Genomic DNA, 20077 nt, shown 5'->3' on the forward strand with positions numbered 1-20077 from the left:
CAAATTATAATTCACAAAAATAAGTGTTACAAAGTAAATATCAGTTTCAAATAATCAGTTTCTATACAGTCTTTTAAAAGATCTTATTCTCCACATTCCAGCTACATCAGGAACATTCCTGGAGTGTTACAGGCACAAGTACTGTCAACATTTCTAAAGCTCCCCTAGAAACAACTTCACATGTACAAAAAGCAAAGACATTGCTAATGGTTTATTTAGTAACATTATCATGTTGCCATCTAAAACAAATACAGGAATAAATTAATAAATACAGAGTATCTTTAATGAAAATATTTTCTTTTCTACTTCTCGGCTGTGATATTTGATCCATCCATACTTAAAAACATTCCACGATAAAAGCAAATTAAAAAAAAAAACCCAAACCAAACCATAAGAAGACTTAATCTCGTAATTATTGTTACTTAAAAACACTTATGAGACATCTGCATTAATCAATTATCAGAAAGTAGTGCTTCAGTCCCAGGTAGTTAGCAATAGCACTCATATAATACTACAGGGAGCCTTATGTTTTGGCAAAACTAGAGCAGGAAAAAACAAAACTAAAAGGCATACTGTACATGTGACCTACAGGACTTGGATTATTACCTCTAAGCTTATTAAGAGTAAAAGCTGTCAGTCAGACCACCCCACAACCAGGGAGGAAAACTAAGATTACTCAGCAGTAAAAGGCACAAAAACGAGATGTGTATTCTCAGAACAGGCGAAGGCAGAGAGAGTGAACCACAGACCTGCTTCAGCTATCTAGAGCGGTAATTGGCTCACAAGAGCGACTACCACGTTAAGGCATTATCATTATCTAGCTCACATAACTGGAAATTCACGCTCTGTTCTTTAAATTGGCTTAACCAGCAGCATCTGCAGCACTTTAATTAATTACAGCAATTGGCGTACGTTAGAAGTAGATGCACAGATCTGAAATGATAATGCCCTGTGAGTAATAATTGTAAGCCAGCATTAATCTAGATCTATCCTAAACAAAACCAAGGGTACACTGTTGTGCTTCAACAGCACAGAAAACAAGCTTCAATGTAGTCATCATTATCATCTGTCCAGGTTCACCAGCAAATACTACAATTCTGCGTGACACTCTACATTCAATTAGCTCAGGAATGCAGAAGGTCACAACGTGCGCAACAAAAATCTGTTCAGGTTTGATGTTGTCAAGTCAAAATCGGTCGGGCACTTAAACTTGGGTTTCCTTTGAAAGATAAACTTGAAGTTAAAATCATAACAGAGACTGATTACCACTACTTATTTTTAGTACACTCCTTATAAAGAAATATAGAAGGTAGATATCACAGTCGGCTCAGAACAAAGTTTTCTTGACAGCCATTAGCTTCGCTTCAGTAAAAAATCCACAGGCACTGTACACAAACATGGTTTGGTTTTTTTTCCTGATATCTGCAGCTCTAAAATACAGTAGAATTACTTTTTAAAAAAATCAGAAACAAGGAGTTAAAAACCCCTTTTGTTCCTTTTATATACAGCAATTCGCAATCTTTACTTAGAAGAAAATAATTTTTTCAAGCTTGACAGTGAAATCCACGTGCACATCCTGGACACAATTAAAAGCTGTTCTCTAACAGACTTCTTAATACCATTTCCAGTCAGAACACAAAACAACACTATCAAGATTTGTTGTGACTTGCTTCATATTCATACATAATTCAGGGGTCAAAATACCTGGTATGAAGGTTATTACCAAACCAAATCTGAACTCCCCATTAATCAAACACAAGTTTTATCTTTCGTAGCAGTGTGAAAGAAGGAAACATAACTTTCTTGATACTTGTAAACATGTAGTAGTTTTGAACATACTTTTAACCAAGAAACCCCGCAGCCATAGACTCAACTAAGGGATGACTGGTTTTAAGTTGCAAAAACTTTAACCATCTAATACAAATATATGCTACAGCACAAAATATGCCTTTGTGTAATTTTGTCCAACACCCATTTTCTGAATGTACGCCTGTTTTCAGTGTAACACACAGAACTAACAAGGAAGCAGAACATCAGCAAGGAAGCAAGTGCAAGCCCAAACAGCTAAAATACCAAGGCTGATGCAGCAGCAAAAACCAGAAATAGCAATCTGATGTAGCAACTCACACCAGAGACATTCAAAAGGCAGTCAGAGGAGAAAAATACCTTTTCTAACGCAGCAAAACTCTGGTGACGGTGCTTATATACTCTGTGCCTAGTGTGTTTGGGCTAGGCAGACAGCAGTGAAGCTTCACTGGTATGTGTAATTTTAAGGCATGAATATCTGTGCTCAGATATACTCTGATAACAGGTTTATCTAGGGTGCACAGAAAACAACTGCATGCACAATAGCTGCACACTCAATGTAATCACGTTCATCTCCTGAGTATCCACTTATAAATACTGATCTAGAAACTACATGTGCTATTAAGGTGCCAGCCTCTGAGGAAAAAAGGCCACAGTGCAGGAAAAATATAAAATAAATTAATAATTTGTATCTAACACTGATACTTATTCCACACAGTCACTCATTTCTGATGCAGAGGGATCACAAGTGCGCAATACAAGTTATTCATTGACTAAATACCATCACGAAATGCTACAATATAAAGGTTGGAAGGATTAACACAAAAGGTCCCACTCCAAGACAAATGTCTCCTTCATAGTTCAGTTCACAGCCATCATGACTGTTCCGTCAGGCCTATGATTCTGAAGCACTGGGGATATACCTGCTAACCAAACACGCCAAAGACTTTCAAAATCTCTTGTTGATACTGGCATATTTTTAGAGGCGATTTTAATTACCACCATGCCAAAAGAGACTTTCTAAACACAGGAAGATCACCAAGGAAGTTTCCACTTCAAATCTCAGGGTCTTCTGAAACAACTTCTACAGAGGATTTATGAATTTGGCAGGGTTTACATCCCGCTTCCTCCCTTCTCCTCCTTCAGTCTCTCACCTTTCCCAAGCAAAAAATACTAAACATGCAACAAACCCCCCTATTTTTAAATATTTCATATTTGCAAAAGCCTTACACCATTTAATTGCACATTTATGTAGAGGCCACTTTAAAAATAAATGCAGAGAAATGAATTCATTAGCATGCACTAAAACATGTTGGGTTTTGCTGTAACAATAAAATTACATGGTGATTTTCAAACAAGCCGTAAGTACTAGGGGAAAAAAAATACAATTCATATTTCTAAATATATCTTTGGATTTCAATATTCTTCTCTAATAATTATGCTGTTTCACACGTTCCTACATTTCAGAAACTATCTGGGCTGTGTTTATCTTCTCCCAATTCCATTTTCTCAAGGTGCTGGATCTTTTACTTCCAGTAACAGACTACAGTATGAAATCCTAAGATTTCTAAAGGAGAAAGGGTTGAATTTTAGTGCAGCATATTTTATCCTTACTGGGATGGTAATTTTTCTACTCCCTCTACTGGCATACTTTAAAAGCAAGGAAAGAAAAACCTGAAGGGCGTTCCAGCTTGTAAAACATAATGAGAAAATATTTTTTGTAACCTCAAAATAATTGTTCACACAACTTGGCAAAACATTAATCTCAAATCCTGGGGATTTTTAAGTCATCAGCAAATTTTTGGCAGATTTCTTAATTGTAAAAATTAACAGCACCTCAAAATAAACATCCTGGACCACTTTATGTTACAATTACTATCAAGCAGTCCCATCACTTGTCACTGCTCAGATCAAAACAGCCTAAAACATACTATATGGCTAGTAAAAGACCCTAAGAGCAATCTGTGGAATATAACTCTACATGATTACCACAGGTCTACAAAAATGAGCAAAAACATCCTGAGCTTAACAAGTTGCTACTTAAATGTTAGACAGTGCTCTGTGAACCATTTTATATTAAAATTGGATAGTTCTAGACATCACACATACAAGAAGTATTGTTTGACACAGTGCCATTTTGATGATAAATTGCAATCTACAGCTCAAATAATTCTACCCAGGGATTAACATTTCAGAGGCTGAGCCAGAGATTATGTGCGTGGATCTTGAATTTCATCATCTCCCTTCGGCACAATAGCTTATTCTTCCTTTTTTCATCTATTCTCTCATGAAGGGTCAGGAAAGCTTAGCCTTGCTGTTTCATTCATTTCATCTCTACATTAACCAGATACCTTGCAGTCTTTAGTTCTTACATGTTATTCCATTACAAATACTACAGCTACACTGCACTATGCTATGGCTAATGAGGTATGTACCAAATCAAAGGGTGCCATCAAGTGGTTGTAGCACACTACCAGCATTATGCAAAGTTAAGTATTCTGCAGCGGGTTTCACCAGGACACCCTATACAGGGTGGATTAAACTCTGCCATAATTTAAAGCTTTTGGGAAAATTCAGATGCTAGAGATGGTGGTCCCACACGATTTCATCTCCTTCCTTTTAAATTCTAAGGCTCAGCCTAATAGCCCGCACCACCACGCAGGAGATGTCCCCGTCTCTCACCATATGGGTCAGCAGGCTCCAGGACTGTTTTGGTCATTGCATGCTCAGCTACTCACCACTGTGCACCAGAGGACAAGTTAAGAACAGCCTTAATAACCTCTGAAAAGCCTCCCAACTAGCAATGGGACAAGAAGGGTTCTGCAGGGTGGGGGTTTCACAGAAGATGGGGAGAATAAATACAATTACTTGTGCCACCACACCCAGTTTCAAATCAAATTAGTTACAGATTACTTGTTAATCTATACTCATACTGAATTTGAGGTCAATGTGAGAGCTCTTCCCTGCAATGATGGTGATGAGTATCTTCAGCATTATTCAGCAATTTGAAGTAAAAATTACTTGATAGATCGTTCTTCAGCACAAGCGTTCAATCTAACCCAAACAATTGGCCTTTCCAGATGAGATATTTCACAGCCAAAACCCATTTCATATTTAACCATTTTCTTCTAATCCATATACTATCAGCTCTAAACAACAGCCCATTACTCTAACGCACCTTTGCCTGGCAGGTAAAAACCAACCAACCAAAACCAAACCAAAAACCTTCCAGTGCACTGAGACAGATTTTTCCAATGAAAAAGAATGCTGCCTTTCTAAAAACTGTGGTAACTTTGCTACTGTAGGAAAAAAATTTTGCACGTGCCATGGGACACAGAAGAGTTTTGCTTGGTGGGTATGAGATGAGACTGAAGATGACCCAGTTGTGTCCCACCACAGCATGGCCATCCACACCATGACTTCCAGAAACTCAGCTGTCACTTACAATAACACTGTCCAGCACTTGCAAAGAAAATGCCAAGAAACTGTGATTTGAATGTAACTGATAAAGATAGACACAATTATCTATATTTCTGAAAGGGTTTGGCTCCAAAGTATAAAAAGCTGAACAGCCATGACCACACCAGCACAACCACCAACTTCTTAAGGATGTAACTTCAACCATATTTTTCCTGTGGCAGTGACAAACAAATGTCCACACTCAAGAAAAGCTCAAGGCAAATGAGGTCCAAATTCTTCTGAGACTGTTCCCATCTGCCCAAAAAACTAGCAGCAATGTTCCCACATATGGTCTGTCTACGCAACGTGCCACCAGCTCAGGCAACCACTCATAATTTGGGATGTCTACCACTGCTGCTCTGAGGAAGCGTACAGTTACAATGCACATGTGTTAAGACCAATAATGAATTTTCATTAACTGCAGAGCAACACTCGTGTGGTGGACCAAAGACAACTGGAATTTGTAATGCAGAAAGAAGTCAGCCCTTAACACTCTCCATGTTCTCACTCATAGCCGACTTCACGCTTCCCCGTGTTCCTCTTACACTTGCTCACTTTAGTAGGTCAGCCACATTCCTGATTCTGCAATACAGACCCTTCACAGTAAACCTGTACACAAACTTCCAAAGACTGAACTAGAGGTTGGAAAAGAAAAAAAAAATTAAGAAATTACCAAGAACCAAACTGAAAAGATGCCAAGCTACTTCCCAAAGCATTGCATAGTACATAAGAGTTACAGAAATTTAAAAAAGAGAGAAAGAGCTTAGTTTCCACTGTAGCAGCAGAGAGCTGCTTCCTCCAAAGGGGAGACTGCAGAGAAAAGATGCAGAGGTAGTGATGGAGTAGGCTGCATTAAAGCCAGAACTGTTTCACCAGGTCCAGGTAAAACACCCAAATTGTTCCACAGATCTCAAATATCCTTTGAGATAATACTCTTCCTCAACAGCATCCATACTAGTTATTTATGCAGTCTATTTATTTAATACCTCAAATCCTTCCTAATAAATGAGCTTCTTTGGTTATGATATATAATTAAAGTTATATAACATGAATTAAAACTAATTATGGGGAAGATTTATACAGATGATTCATGGAACAACAAGCACATAAACTTTATACTAATTCTTTGCTGACAGATTTTTAGGGTTATTTTCCAAATATTCCATTTTGTCCTTTCATTGACAAATATATAGACAAAATCCCCCCTAACTCATCACACTCACTCCTGTGGCTGCTCCTGGAAGCAAGCACCTGATGCCTCTGTCATTGAGGGGTTTGGCTCTTACTGGAGCTACTTCGGCAAGAGCATTCCCTTGCTCTTATTCCACTTTGGCCCAGCTACAGCTCATTCTCTCTGCTCCTGTTTTCCCTGCTGCCCACATTACCCAATCATACACTCTCCCTTCATCTCACCTTTCCATTGCAGACAATAGTTCCTTATGCAGTAACATTAGCCATGTCCTGTGTCTTGTGCTTCTCATTTTCAGGGAAAGATATATTAAAGGACAGAGAATACCAGAATAGTAGGGTTGGAAAAAAACAACCACCCAGGGGTAGGGAAGAGGTGAAAAGGTGTAAGGTTTTGTCAGAGACAGATTTTGATGGTACTTGATTTCTATGTTCTTTTAGTATTCTTTTCTAAGTTTATTTAGCAGTTAAACATGGAAAGCACTAACAAATCTCCCATTCCAAACAACTTCTCACTCTTCATCAGAAAAAATGCAAATATAATTAATTTCCATTTCAGGGTCTACTTTACAGACCAAATTAAGAGAGAGAATTCTTCACATAATTTTCAATGTCATGTCTGATTTGGTAAATATTGTATGCGTTTTTTGATTTTTGTGCCGTGCCTTCCCGTGACTGGGGACTGTTTTCATGGAGCTGTTTTGCTTTAGGACACAAAGCTTTAGAGAGTTTCCTACATCTTATCCCTTGCTGAGCAAAATGCTCTTATGGTATAAATCATTAAAACTATGTGCAAAAACTGAGGGTCTTTAAAGAAAATCTCTGAAAACTAGTAAGTGTATTTACTTTTAGCAGGCAAAGTGCTCGAAGTCAGACCCGGCAGTTTCCTGTTTCAGGCTGTGCAACACAGGGTACTAAAACAAACTCATGCTCAGCCTGCCATTCTGGCAACCTGCTATGCTTCCAGTATGGACAGTCTGGTTTGTTCTCAGTTCTGGTCTACAGAAAACACACCAGAAGCACAAATATTACTATTTAACAGCACAACGTAATACACAACTGTATCATCTTCAGGCTTTAAATTAATCGTGTTTGGTGTATTATTACGTTTTATTTTTCAGGCCACTGGAAAATGTAAGAAACGTTGCTTAAGTACAGACCACTGTGCTCAGAATAGCAATCTTTGAGCTCAGGGTTGCAACTTTGTATGGGTCACGAATTTGGCAGAAATTCAGTCTAATCTTATATTTATGCTAGTACGTGGAACCACAGAAAATATTGAACAGCTACAAGATGTCATTTTATGGCACTTTACTCAATGCCATTTTATTCACACAATCTTTCCAGCCTAGTCTCAGGTTGCCACCACACCTAAGCTAAACCAGAAAAAGTTCATTCATGCTGCCTGTCAGGATTCAAGAAGCAATTTGGCCCAGATATAGATAATGCAAAACAATGAGAAAGGAGAAACTTCACATGAAAAAAAACAATAGGATAGTGCAGTACCAATTCACAACGAAGAATATGCTGGGAGGGAAAAAACCTGAATGAAATGGCATCCATTAAGTTATGGAGGTCAATTAATTTCCATTATATTAAACTCTATTAAGACAGCTAACAACCAAAGATAAGAGGCTAAAGGCAGTAACACTCGGTGCTATTACACTGCCAGATGGTCTTCCTAATAACAAAAGGTTTTCAGGAAGCCAGAACTCTTTATTTTTCTGTCAGCTGGCTACTGTCCTGCTAGTGACCACTATTTTTAAATAGTATGCTCTGAGTTAAATTACAACTGCTTGCATGTACAATGCTATCTAGTTACTTAACGCAGAGCTACATTTTACACAATAACGGATATTTTAATTCTTTTTTGACACATATTTCCATACCTTGAGCACATGCAATTGCAACGTATTATCTCAAATCAACCAACATATTCAGTTGGACTCCCAGATTATCCGCTTTTGAAGGTGACTTACGTCAAAAATATTTTTCATTAAATGCATTGCCATTTTTTCCATTTTCCACACTGAGTATTTTGTACTACATGGCTGCAACGTATGCTGTCTCAACACCGTATGGCTACCAGGTCAAAAATGAGATTTATCCATCATAATGTTGCCCCAGACAGTGGCATTTTACATAATGATATTCTGAACTGCATCAAGAGCAAACACATATCCGTGACTATATGTAAATGTAAAAACACAGTTAAGACATAAAACCACAAAAAAAAGTGGCAAGCTGAACAAGCTTAAAAGCAAATACTTTTCTATTAAAAGGCAAGTTGCTCGGCTCAGCTTATGCCTAGAGTACGATTAGAACCCCACTGTAAAACAATTACCAAGATACTCTGCTGTATTTGATGTCTGAAAAAGAAACGACCTCATGCAGACTCTGTCTCGTGTGTGTGCTGGCAAGTATATTTTACTGCTGATTTTCTATGAATAAACATATGCTAAGAGTGGCTGAAACACACTGCTGGTTTTAAACATGCCTAATGTAGTATTAGAGGTTCATTTCCAAAGCTGTCTGCCTTGTTTATCAGCTTTCTCCCTCCAGCTGGCAAAGAATACCCCTGATAGCAACTCTGACCAGCTGTCTTGCACAGTACACTCATCTATAGGAGATACATTCTTCTAGCAGGAAATAACCCTCCCCAAAACATAAACAAAATGGTACTAGCAATTTAGAAAACTGTTGTACTTTACTACTGTGCATCAATAATAACCATATAAATTATATGTCATCAAACTCGTTCCATTGTAAATGTTAAGAGTGTACCGCATCTACTGAGCTTATAAAGCTGGAGCCTAATAGCCAGGCTGTTCTGCCCAACACCCAGCAGCCTCCTGTCTCCATCTTCCATTTGCGAGACCCTCTCCTGTAATTGTAGCATAAATATCAGAAAACGTCTCCTTTTTTAGAAAATTTTAAACTGAAATGCTGTAATATAGTTTTCAAAACTGCCATATCACCTGCTAAATTATATTTGATACAGATCCACTTAGTGCAGTTATTAACACAGCATCAGAAAAAACATTATTTAAAGGACAGTTTGGGCACTGCATTTCATTTGGAAGATAAAGATCAAATAACAAAAGAAAATTTTCATACCTATTTTTGAAAAAACACAGTAGAGTTGGATGGACTCACATTTCTTACTCTATTTTACTGATTCAAGATAAATAAGGTATTAAAAGTATAAAAAGTTAATTAGATATTAAAAGTTCTTTTAACAATTCATCTAAAATTCTCATTTGGAGAAGATTTTTGTTATCTCACAGCTTTAGTTTAATAGATTATTACATATTAATGACAAAAAGGATTATTGGTGGCCCTAATTTCAGGTAATCTGGGCACAGTCTTGTTTTGGTCAGAATAGAATGTCCGTTGCAGACTAAACAGCAGTATGGCATGAGCGAACACCATTTGAAGCAACTAGCAGGCTTCGCTTGGGGATATATAAATTGTCAAATGTAAATGAATTGACAGAGCTGTTCAGAAAAGCTTACACAGCACTTGCCCTCGCGATGCCTACCTCAAACCAGGACCACTACTGCCTCCTCTGCGTGCTGTGCCATACAGAGGGAAAAACACCCACAAACCTCGCAGTCTTTCATGCCTTGCTCATGTAACACTTGCCCTAAATACAGGTGGTAATTTACTTGTCCTACGGCATTTGGTGTAAAATTTCTCCAGCAGAACTCACGTGCAATCCACTGCCATTATCTTCTGTAACTTTCAGAGAAGGTGCCTAATCTAAGAGGGTTGTTTAAGTAAGTGACCCCCACAGGGTCGGTCTGGACAGACAGGAGACTCACTCACTCCTGGACATCTACCCTAAACCAGGGTAATTTGCTTTGTGCACAGGCCCCTCTCCCACTCCTTACCAAAGCTGAGACCCTGCCTCTGATTGTGTTCTATTTTTAGTTAAAATTGCACAGAAACGCCATTGTGGTGCGCACAAGAAACAACGTGTTACTGAAAAAACACAGGATCAGGCCTCCTAGAACAATTTCCTACCGTATCTCCTTCAGAGCCAGGGCAGCCAATCAAGATGACGATTTCTGCAACTTTTGCTCCAAAAACCTAATCTCGGAGACTTCTCAACTAGAACAAAGTGCTAAATATTTAATGTAAGCAAAAACTAAAAGTAAAACAAGTTTTCTGATTCTCTATTACATTTAAAACAGAGCAAGACTGAGATGGCTGACAAAGCAGCATTTAATTCCTAGCTATATCTAGACCAGAATACCCAGCCTAATTTACAGACAGTCACAGTTCACATAATTACATACAGCAGAATATGACAGGGGAATTAAAGGACCAGGAAAGCACGTCTGAACTATGAGCTTCCTGCTCTACATGTATTAAATGCAGACATTTAATGCAGAAAAAGGCTAACCTGGTCAGTTCTTATTTTAAGCAAAAATTTATTTCAAGCAGAAAATACAAAACAAATGATAAAGCTTTTTTTATTACTTTTTCTTAAATAAAGCAAATAGCCAATTTAAACTTAAGCTCCCACATGCTACAAAGATGCACTAGAAGAGATAGCCAAGATTTTGTAATAAATTCTGGTATAGCAACTGGTCAGCAAATAAGGCATCATCTTATTCCATATGCCAGTCTTTTTCCCCATGTTCTTTCTGCAAACGGCATTGACAGTGCTCAGAATTTCAATTCACTACACTACACTGACATTTACCTCCCAACATTTATTTCCAGAAACAGGTGCAAAGATTTGACATCTAGACTTGGGCTTTTATTCTGATGTAAAGCAAAACTTGCTTTTGCGAAGTTAGTGTCACAGCACTGCTGTAGTAAAAGAGATTTAAACGCCCAGTATAAAAGCCCGATTCTACCAAAATTCTGGGCTAATTACTGCTCAGATTCAAATGAGCTATTTCTTGAAAAGCTTAATTTGGAAAACAACATATTCAGAGCTGTATCTGATGAAAACTTAACTTCTTGCAAATACCTCATTTTATTGTACCACATTTAAAATCAGTTACCTTTAAGACTAGAACAAATTCATTTCTACACCCCATCCACCTGCCCTCTCTTTCCCATTACTTTCACATTATTTATCACCTTTATTTGTGTTGTCATGCCTAGAAATAACAGATGAGCATTTTAGGAGAGAGAAATAATCTCTCCAAACCTGTGAGTGATATAACATGCTTTAGGGCATTCAAAATGAGAAATCATCATAAGCAAACATGATACAGAATTGGAGGGGGGAACAACCACAAAACCATGCACTTGTACCAATAAAATGACACTAGATTATGTCAACTGTTCTGTAACTTTTCCTAATGTTTTTTTCATTTTGAGGCTTTGTCCACATTTGAGTGGAGGCCATCCCAGAACTCTTTTGGGGTTAGTGTTCCTGAAGTTACGCAAGAGCGGCAGACAGAAGAAAAAGTCAGATCTCATTTTTCAGCGTAAACTTGGTATTCTTTGTAACTGTTCGCTGTAGGCTAGCATGAACAGCAAACTCTAAACTCCTTTTTTCTCATTTCAGCAGCTTCGTTGGACAGATTTTCCTGGAGAAACCACTTAGAGTACCCTTATTGGTTAAGGTATAAAAAAAATGACTGGAAGCATGAATGTGTCTCACAGAAGGATGTACATCTGTCATCTTATAAATCACTGTCAAACTTGAAAGGTTGGCATGGTTTTCTTCACCATTCATTACCTTGATATTCAAAAAGGCACTATTAGAAAACAGTGGTCTAAAATGGTTGTCAAAACATTTTAGAAGACCCTCTAGGAAGGACAGATGTAGAAGCGAGTTCAGTTTCCAAGATCTCAATACAAGAACAGCCTAGAAATTCAGGGCAGTGCTTCACCAGGCAGGTGATGGTGTGCAGGCAGAGCTGGGTGCTGGTTGTCCCTGAAGGCAATGGGCAGCACAAGCAGAGCAGGACAGGGAACACTTGCTCACACAAATGAGTCCTTAGAAAGAGAATGCTAATGATCTGCTAATGCAATCAAGGGAAAGGAAATCCCATGTGTAACCACTATCGCATTATTGTGGTTGATTAGTCAGAGGCAAGAAGAAAGGAGGGAGCCTCCAGCCACACAGAAAGCAGAATCTGTTCTCCATAGCTGTAATTGGCAAGACAAAAAATAGCAGCCTTAAACTGTACGAACAGAGATCTAGGCCAGAACGATTCCCAACAGCAAGGACAATGGAGCACTGGAACAGGCTGCCTGGAGACACTGCAGGGACCCCATCTTAAAAAGTTTTTAAAAACAGTTTAGGCAAGTGTTTGCCTGGAATGATGCTGCTTTGAGGCAACAGGACAGGCCAGGTGAGGCTGCCTCCAGCCCCAGCCTAGGTGAATCTACGAGCAAAGCTTCAAAAACAGGTGGGGCATTTTTCTCCATTCATCTGCCAAATTAGTAGGTCTGGGATGTCCTCTTCTGGTGTTAGCAAAGACCATGTTTTAATAGGCCTGCCACATAAAAAGCAGAGCATGGTTAGTATAAGGGATACAGCAGTGATTGCCAGTGCCCTGATTACATCGATGTTACTGGAAAGGGCTCACTTGCCACAACCCTGGGCCCCCTGAATAACCTATATACAAAGGTGAAACACAAGGCACAGGAGGGAGGATGGAGAAGCCTACTATGAACCTTGGAATATATTAGTAACCAATTTATTAGCTATTAGAGATACAAATCTGGGCTCAAAAAACATTTTCTACAAAAAGCTGGAAAAGTTCTTTCATAGACCAAATCCTTTACCCTTTGAAAACATCTCATTAATTTTTCTATTTCATTTAAGAATGTAGGAGGCAGCTGTCTACAAAGCTGTCAGCAAACAGGCAGATATGGTGGTCCGTCCTCAGTGGATGTTCTTACGTGCTTTTCTATGCTTTGAGCATGCTACGAAGCAAAATGACCTTTTTCCATCACTTCAGCTACCTTTACTTTAGACAAAGTTCCTGTACATAGAGCCAGTGAAAGATTTAACATATGTGGACCAATTTAAACCTTCACTCTTCCCTCCTGTCCCTTTCTTCTTCCATTTGCTAGGCAATCTGCAGAAATCAAGAAACACAGCCCAAACTTCAGGTCAGCTGAGCTCTTCTTAGAGACGCAGGCTTCATTTCAAGTTGACTAAAACTCATCAGCTACCCTCCCCCTGGCACCTCTGAGGGGATGCTTCACAATTGCCTCAGCACAGACCACTTCACTTAAAAACTATCTTACTGCTAAAAGACAAAGATGTATTTGGAAACATGCACTGTTCTTTTACTTAAACAGGAGAGCATGGAAACCCCGCAGAAAGTCTGATGGAGGCATTAATGCTGTTTGTGAGAGTCTTCCCTGGTATCTATAGACTCTATTGCCATGTGGAAGCTTTGTTGAGCACTGGTACACCAGAAACCCCAATAAAGCAATTCATAAGAGAATTTAGAATTTAATGCTGAAAAAATTAACACTGGAAATTTGAGCTCAGACAGTGAAAGGAACCAAGTGTGGAAACAGCATATGATCAAATTACCCTTAGGAATAATATGAGAGAAAAATAACTAGAGGAAGTGGCTCATATTTTTAAACAGAAGGTGACTAGTACTTGTTCTCTAAACTGAATAGGCAAGATAAACTAATGCCAATCCATAAGGGTTTGAAAGCCTCTCCACAGATGGGTAAGTCTTATTCTTAGCTATGAATTTCTTGCTCTCCAACTTGAAACAGCCAATCTGAAGATCCAATATGATTATTCAGAAGAGCAGCAAAAACAAGACAAAGAACTGCCTCATGAAGAAAAAACAGATAACCAAATACACAGAGTCTGGCTAAACAAAGATGAAATTAGAGATAAGAAAGTTAGCAGTAAATATATAAAGAATGCAACTGTGAAGGAGATAAAGACATAGATGAGGCTGAGGGAAAATTAATATCGACATTTAAATATTAAGAAACCATGCTATGATCAAATTATTTATGGATTAGACTTACAGTAGATGATGAAGGTTCACTTACTAACATACAAATACAGGGTAGCTAAGACATTAAGAATAAATACAGTTAGGGAAAAAACCCTACAATTTGATGTATCACAAAGTATTTGCAGGATTGAAAACCAAACACCACCACACACACAAACCCCAAAACAAAACCCCCCAAACTCAAAAACACCACCACCAAAAATACCCCCAAGAAACAAATATCTTGCTTCATATTCATTTACAGCATGGTCATCTTGCACAAATCACCCCACCTCACCACTACTTAAAATTTCACCTGAAAGTCCAGAATAATCTTGTTTTGAATTTGGTAACATCTGCCAACAGAGGCCTCAAACTTCAACGGAATATCTCTGTTAGCTAGTCCTTGCTCAGCCACACTGAAGCATTAAAAAATGATTTTGGAGACTGATTTTTAATAATAATTTTTAAAAAAAGCTCAAAAGAAATGTTTTTAGCCAAATTCAGATTGCTTCATAATGAAAGAACGTCCGTGAACTTCAGGCTTCAGTATTTTGCATTCTGAGTGCTGCTAACCAAGGAGGAAGGGAAACCCTGGAGCCTCTGAGGGCAGAGAACATACTTGGACAACAAGGAAAATCCCACAAAGGACTGTAAATGTCCCTGCACTTGTGACTTATCCTTGTCAGGTTCAATGACAAATATGTTCCTTTAAAACCAGGAAAGCCATATGTTAAACCTGAAAGGGGTACATGTCGACAATTTAAGCAGGGAGGAGATCCACCTCCTGTATCCCCCGCTCCCAGATTTTGAACAAGCAGGCGGTTTGTGCTCTCGTTTCAGCCAGCCGTTCGATCATTTGTGACTTCCTCGAACAGATGAACATACTTTCATCCACCACTAAGTGGAGCTGTTACTCTTGGAAAAGAGTTTCTCCATATTTTGAAGTATGTTTGCAGACCAGATTTTTTTTTTGGCAGTATCTACAGCTTCCTGTACTGTTTCATCAAAAAAACGCCAAACCAAACAACAACAACAACAACAACAAAAAAAACACAAAAGGAGAGGGGATTAAAAACAACCAGTTTTATAGTTGCTTTAGCTCTTGATAATTTTTGCAGTAAAACTATTTCTCAAATTTATTATTCTGGGGACAATATTTATATACTTTCTAATTTAAGAATAAATATCTACCTACCAGCGACTATTTGGCAGTTCTCATGGGATGAATTAATGGCATAATTAAGGTCACAAAGAATAAGTTTGCACATAACAAAAGATTGCTCCATCACTGATATATACTGGAACTGTTTCCATCTGTTCTGGCAGAGGCTACATGCTTTGGGGCACAGCAACCGAGGCAACCTCCCACCCTGCAAGCATTACTGCAGCTTGGAGAAGACTTGAGGCAGAGAGCAAGAACAGCATGCAGCGGCTGTACTACTGCCACCTCTAGATATCATACAATGACATGTGAAAAAAAGCAATGTGTTATAAATCAGGACATGAAGTCGACATGCCCACTATAAATGTCTGAAAAAAAATCTGCTGCAACGTCACAGGAAACCCAACTATACCCAGAGGGGTTGCCTGAGAAATACACTGACATTGTTTTATCCCTAGTAACTTGTATAGTGACAATTGGTGATGGAGACTTCCCTGATTAAAATAAACTAAGTGAGAAAGAAAAGGAAACCCCAGGAAACAGTGACTAAACTTTGTTTTGTGTTCGTAAGTCTCAAACAAAAATAGAAACTTGACATTTAAAAACAAAAGTATAAATTAAGCACTTTGCTTTCAGCCCTTTTAAATGTTCAGTCACTGGTGACCAGAATAAACCTTAGCTTTGGACATCCAAATCACTTCTGATATTGACAAGAAAGAAAAAGCAGCATTTTTAGGCAAAAAAGATAACATGCAAATTCCATTGCTTCCCCATACTTCTGTGCTGTGTGGCACTACTATGATTCAGTAGAAGAGCAGTATTTTTTTTGTTTAAAACCCAACATAAATAAAAACTAAATCATGTTACTGAGAAACAGTCTATCCATAATGAAACTATATTACTGAGAGATAAACACAGTCTTGATACCACAGTCCTTTTAAATGTATTTCAAAAAGAAGTTTCCTCTTCAGGGTAACTCCAGGTAGAGCAGCTCCCCCATTTTTGAGCCCAGGCAGTCCCAGAGCAGAAACTGCAGCCCAACACCGAGAACAGAAAGCAAAAAAAAGTATTTCATGAACCACTTGCTCTATGCAACGTCACATAAACCCTGCTGTTTGACAAAGTGTGTTGTTTGTACAGCCCTCAGGAGCTCAGCTCTCCGGCGAGTTCTGGGAGCTCCTGACTCAGAGGAGTCAAGAGTCACAGGAGTCACCTTTTGGGTTTTCACCGGGTGCACAAGAGAGCTCCCCCACGCAGAGAGCGCGAGACTGGGATCCCAGGGAGCAGGGGGCACATCATGACTCTCTTGCTCTTCGCTTAGATGACTGTGGCTGGTCCCACCTCTCCGCCCTGCCTCAATTACCTCACCTATAAAACGCAGGTGTTGAAACTGCGCTCTTCACTAAAGAGTGGCATTCGAAACCAGGAAGGGTGTGCTGCTGTTTGGGATTCACAGATGTCATAACACAGCTCTGACATGTTCACTCCCCTGCTCATAGAAAAATAATGTGTCACAACCCATAAAACCATGAGTCATAACCCAGCTCTAACTTGTTTACTCCATTGCTCATAGGAAAATAATGCAAGGAAGACTGATACTTACAGGGAAGGAATTTAAGCAGTGTAGTATAGTACTCCCCTCTCCTGTATTTTAATTGTAACATAACAATAGGTATTTTAATAAGCCTTTATTACTACAGAGCAAGGCTTTACTGTGGTTCAGCAGCTCAAATTTTACTCGAGCCTTTGTCAGCACTTGGACACCCTTTAATCTTTTAAATGATTAAGTCTTACATGTATAAAAAAAACATAACAACATTCCAGCTTACATTCTCTATGACAAACGTCCATTCTTTGTCTTCAAACTCTTCAGCATGGGGATCCTAGAAAAACAAACCAGAGAACTTAAGTCTAAAAACAATCCAGGGTGCAAGAAATTGCAACTCAGCCAAGATTTTCATATACTCAGAGAAATATTTTTACCCACTAAAGATGACAGAGGGAAATATTTTAGCTGGGATGTAGACTTCAATGGATGTCAGTAAGACGACAAGCAAATTGGTGTAAAACTGCCAGTGCAGATTTAATAGGCTCCTACAGATACAAATATGAGGTTGATTCTGATAAAGGCCTGTAATTCTATTTCCTTTCATCCACGGCAAAAAAAACCAGATAAAGCTCACTAATTCTTAAGTTCCACCTCCCAAATAAACACAACAAATCTACATCTTGCAGAGAACTGTGGAGGAAGCCACTGCTCTCACCTGGTGTGAGAAGACATACACCTATAGCAGGCATCAAAATCATCACCCCAACCTCCTTGCACCCAGACTCCATCAGCATGAGTGGAGATACAAAGTCATGGCTTCTACCTCATTTCACTGCAAATTTCAATACCTATCCTTACTTCACAACACTTCTATTACATCACATGCAAGGATCAAAAAACATTTTAATCACCAGGAAGATAAATAACCAGGTTCTTATATTGTGCATTTGTTTCCAATTTAATGAGCTTTCAATCCAGTGGTGTAGTCTGTACTGTGGTTGTCTGAAATTAAGATAAAGGTGGAGACATTAAATCATCCCCTTCATGCCTCTATCAAGAATCCTACTTTAAAAACTACCTTTGTTTTTAAATATCATTAATTTATCATCCAATCCTAGTTCTGACCAACTGTAACAAAATAGCTTCTATTCCTCTTGCAGAACAGCTTCTCACACTAAGAGAATGTGGCTTTAGGCTTTCTTCTAACATGAAGCCTCATTTTGCTATACCTCAATTTTATCCTATTATTTCTAGTTATAGGAAACCACTCAATTACTCCTTTGCCTCTAACACTTACATGCTATAGACACTTGCAGATAAATGTCACATCCCCATAATCAGCATTTGCCTTCATCATATGAGACCCCTCAGCACCTGCAGAGTTTTCTTGCTATTATTTGGAGCCTGTTCATGATACTACACCAAACACTGCACCAGTTCCATCTTGCTGCTGTAAATTAACAAAATGGATCGAGATATTTTGCTTCTACTTTATCTCCGTTAGTACCATCTTTCCTTTCTTTCCAGAATGCTACATGCCTCACATTCAACCTTTTCAACTCACCTTATCTTAGAGTTTCCTTTAACCATCCTTGTTTTGCTTAGTTTTGCCTTGAAGTCTACAGCTCATTCTTTTAACTAGTTCTCATCAAATACTCAAAACAAAAGATTTTATAAGTAATGAGTTTACAGCGTAAACAGTCAGCAAAAAGAATTATTTTTTTCTTTTTCCAGGATGCAAAAAACTTGGAAACTGTGCTCTTAAATAAACCTCCTCTTTGAATGAACTGCAATAACATTTCTAAGAAGCTATCATCCTATCTCCTCCAGCGCAGTCCTTTCTACAAAATCCAGCAAAGTGGGTTCACTGCTCTGCAGACCCCCAGTAAAACACTGGCTCTCCTTGCAGGAGTCATCCCGCTGGGCATCGATGTGCTTACGGAGGAAATTCAGCACCACATCATACTGTTGGCACCATCATTAGCTATATAGTTAACAGCTACAACCACAGGTGTCATATGCAATATGCATTTTAAAATGCATTACTCCAACAATGGGATGTAGTTTCAATGAAAAAATATAAGATGGTACTAGAAACTTATGTCAAAACTGATGATTTATTTTAATATATGAATAAATCTTTTTAATTTTTTTTTTTAAATCAGAATAATTTAAATACTGCAAATGAGTGTAAAAAACATACTGCACCATTAGCCATAAGGATAGACAGGCAAGTAGATACATACAAAATTATACTGAGGTATCTCTGTGTTCCAATTAATGCACTTGTAAACATCAGATTATGTAATTATATATCCATCACATTAATCAGGTTTGTGGAATCCTGCATTATGTAAATGAAGTGCACAATATCTGCTGGTTTGCTATATCCTATGTTGTGCTGGTTTTGGCTGGAGTAATTAATTTTCTTCATAGTAGCTAGTATGGGGCTATGTTTTGGATTTGTGCTGAAAACAGTGTTGATAATACAGGGATGTTTTAGTTACTGCTGAGCAGTGCTTACACAGAGTCAAGGCTTTTTCTGCCTCTCACCCCACCCCACCAGCAAGGAAGCTGAGGGTGCACAAGAAGTTGGGAGGGGACACAGCCAGGACAGCTGACCCCAAATGACCAAAGGCATATTCCAGACCATATGACATCATACTCAGCATATAAAGCTGGGGGAAGAAGAAGAGGGGGACGGGACACAACATTTGAAGTTATGGTGTTTGTCTTCCCAAGTCACCATTACGCGTGATGGAGCCCTGCTTTCCTGGAGATGGCTGAACACCTGCCTGCCGATGGGAAGTGGTGAATGAATTCCTTGTTTTGCTTTGCTTGCATGTGCAGCTTTTGCTTTACCTATTAAACTTTGTCTCAACCCACAGGTTTTCTCACTTTTACTCTTCCAGTTCTCTCCCCCATCCCACCTGGGGGGAGTAAGCAAGCGGCTGTGTGGTG

At 38.7% G+C, this 20077-nt stretch overlaps 1 protein-coding gene across 12 annotated transcripts in view; it reads right to left on the minus strand.

Moving 5' to 3' along the window:
* EHBP1 (EH domain binding protein 1) overlaps positions 1–20077 on the minus strand; it is a 231446-nt gene that overhangs the window by 158634 nt on the left and 52735 nt on the right. For all 12 annotated transcript variants that reach the window (XM_052784229.1, XM_052784239.1, XM_052784234.1 and 9 more), the window contains exon 5: positions 17397–17450. In XM_052784229.1, coding sequence (XP_052640189.1) covers positions 17397–17450 — 54 coding nt within the window. The remainder of the gene's footprint in view (positions 1–17396; positions 17451–20077) is intronic.

Source organism: Harpia harpyja, chromosome 4 (assembly GCF_026419915.1).
Source record: "Harpia harpyja isolate bHarHar1 chromosome 4, bHarHar1 primary haplotype, whole genome shotgun sequence".
NCBI classification, from domain to species: Eukaryota; Metazoa; Chordata; class Aves; order Accipitriformes; family Accipitridae; genus Harpia; species Harpia harpyja.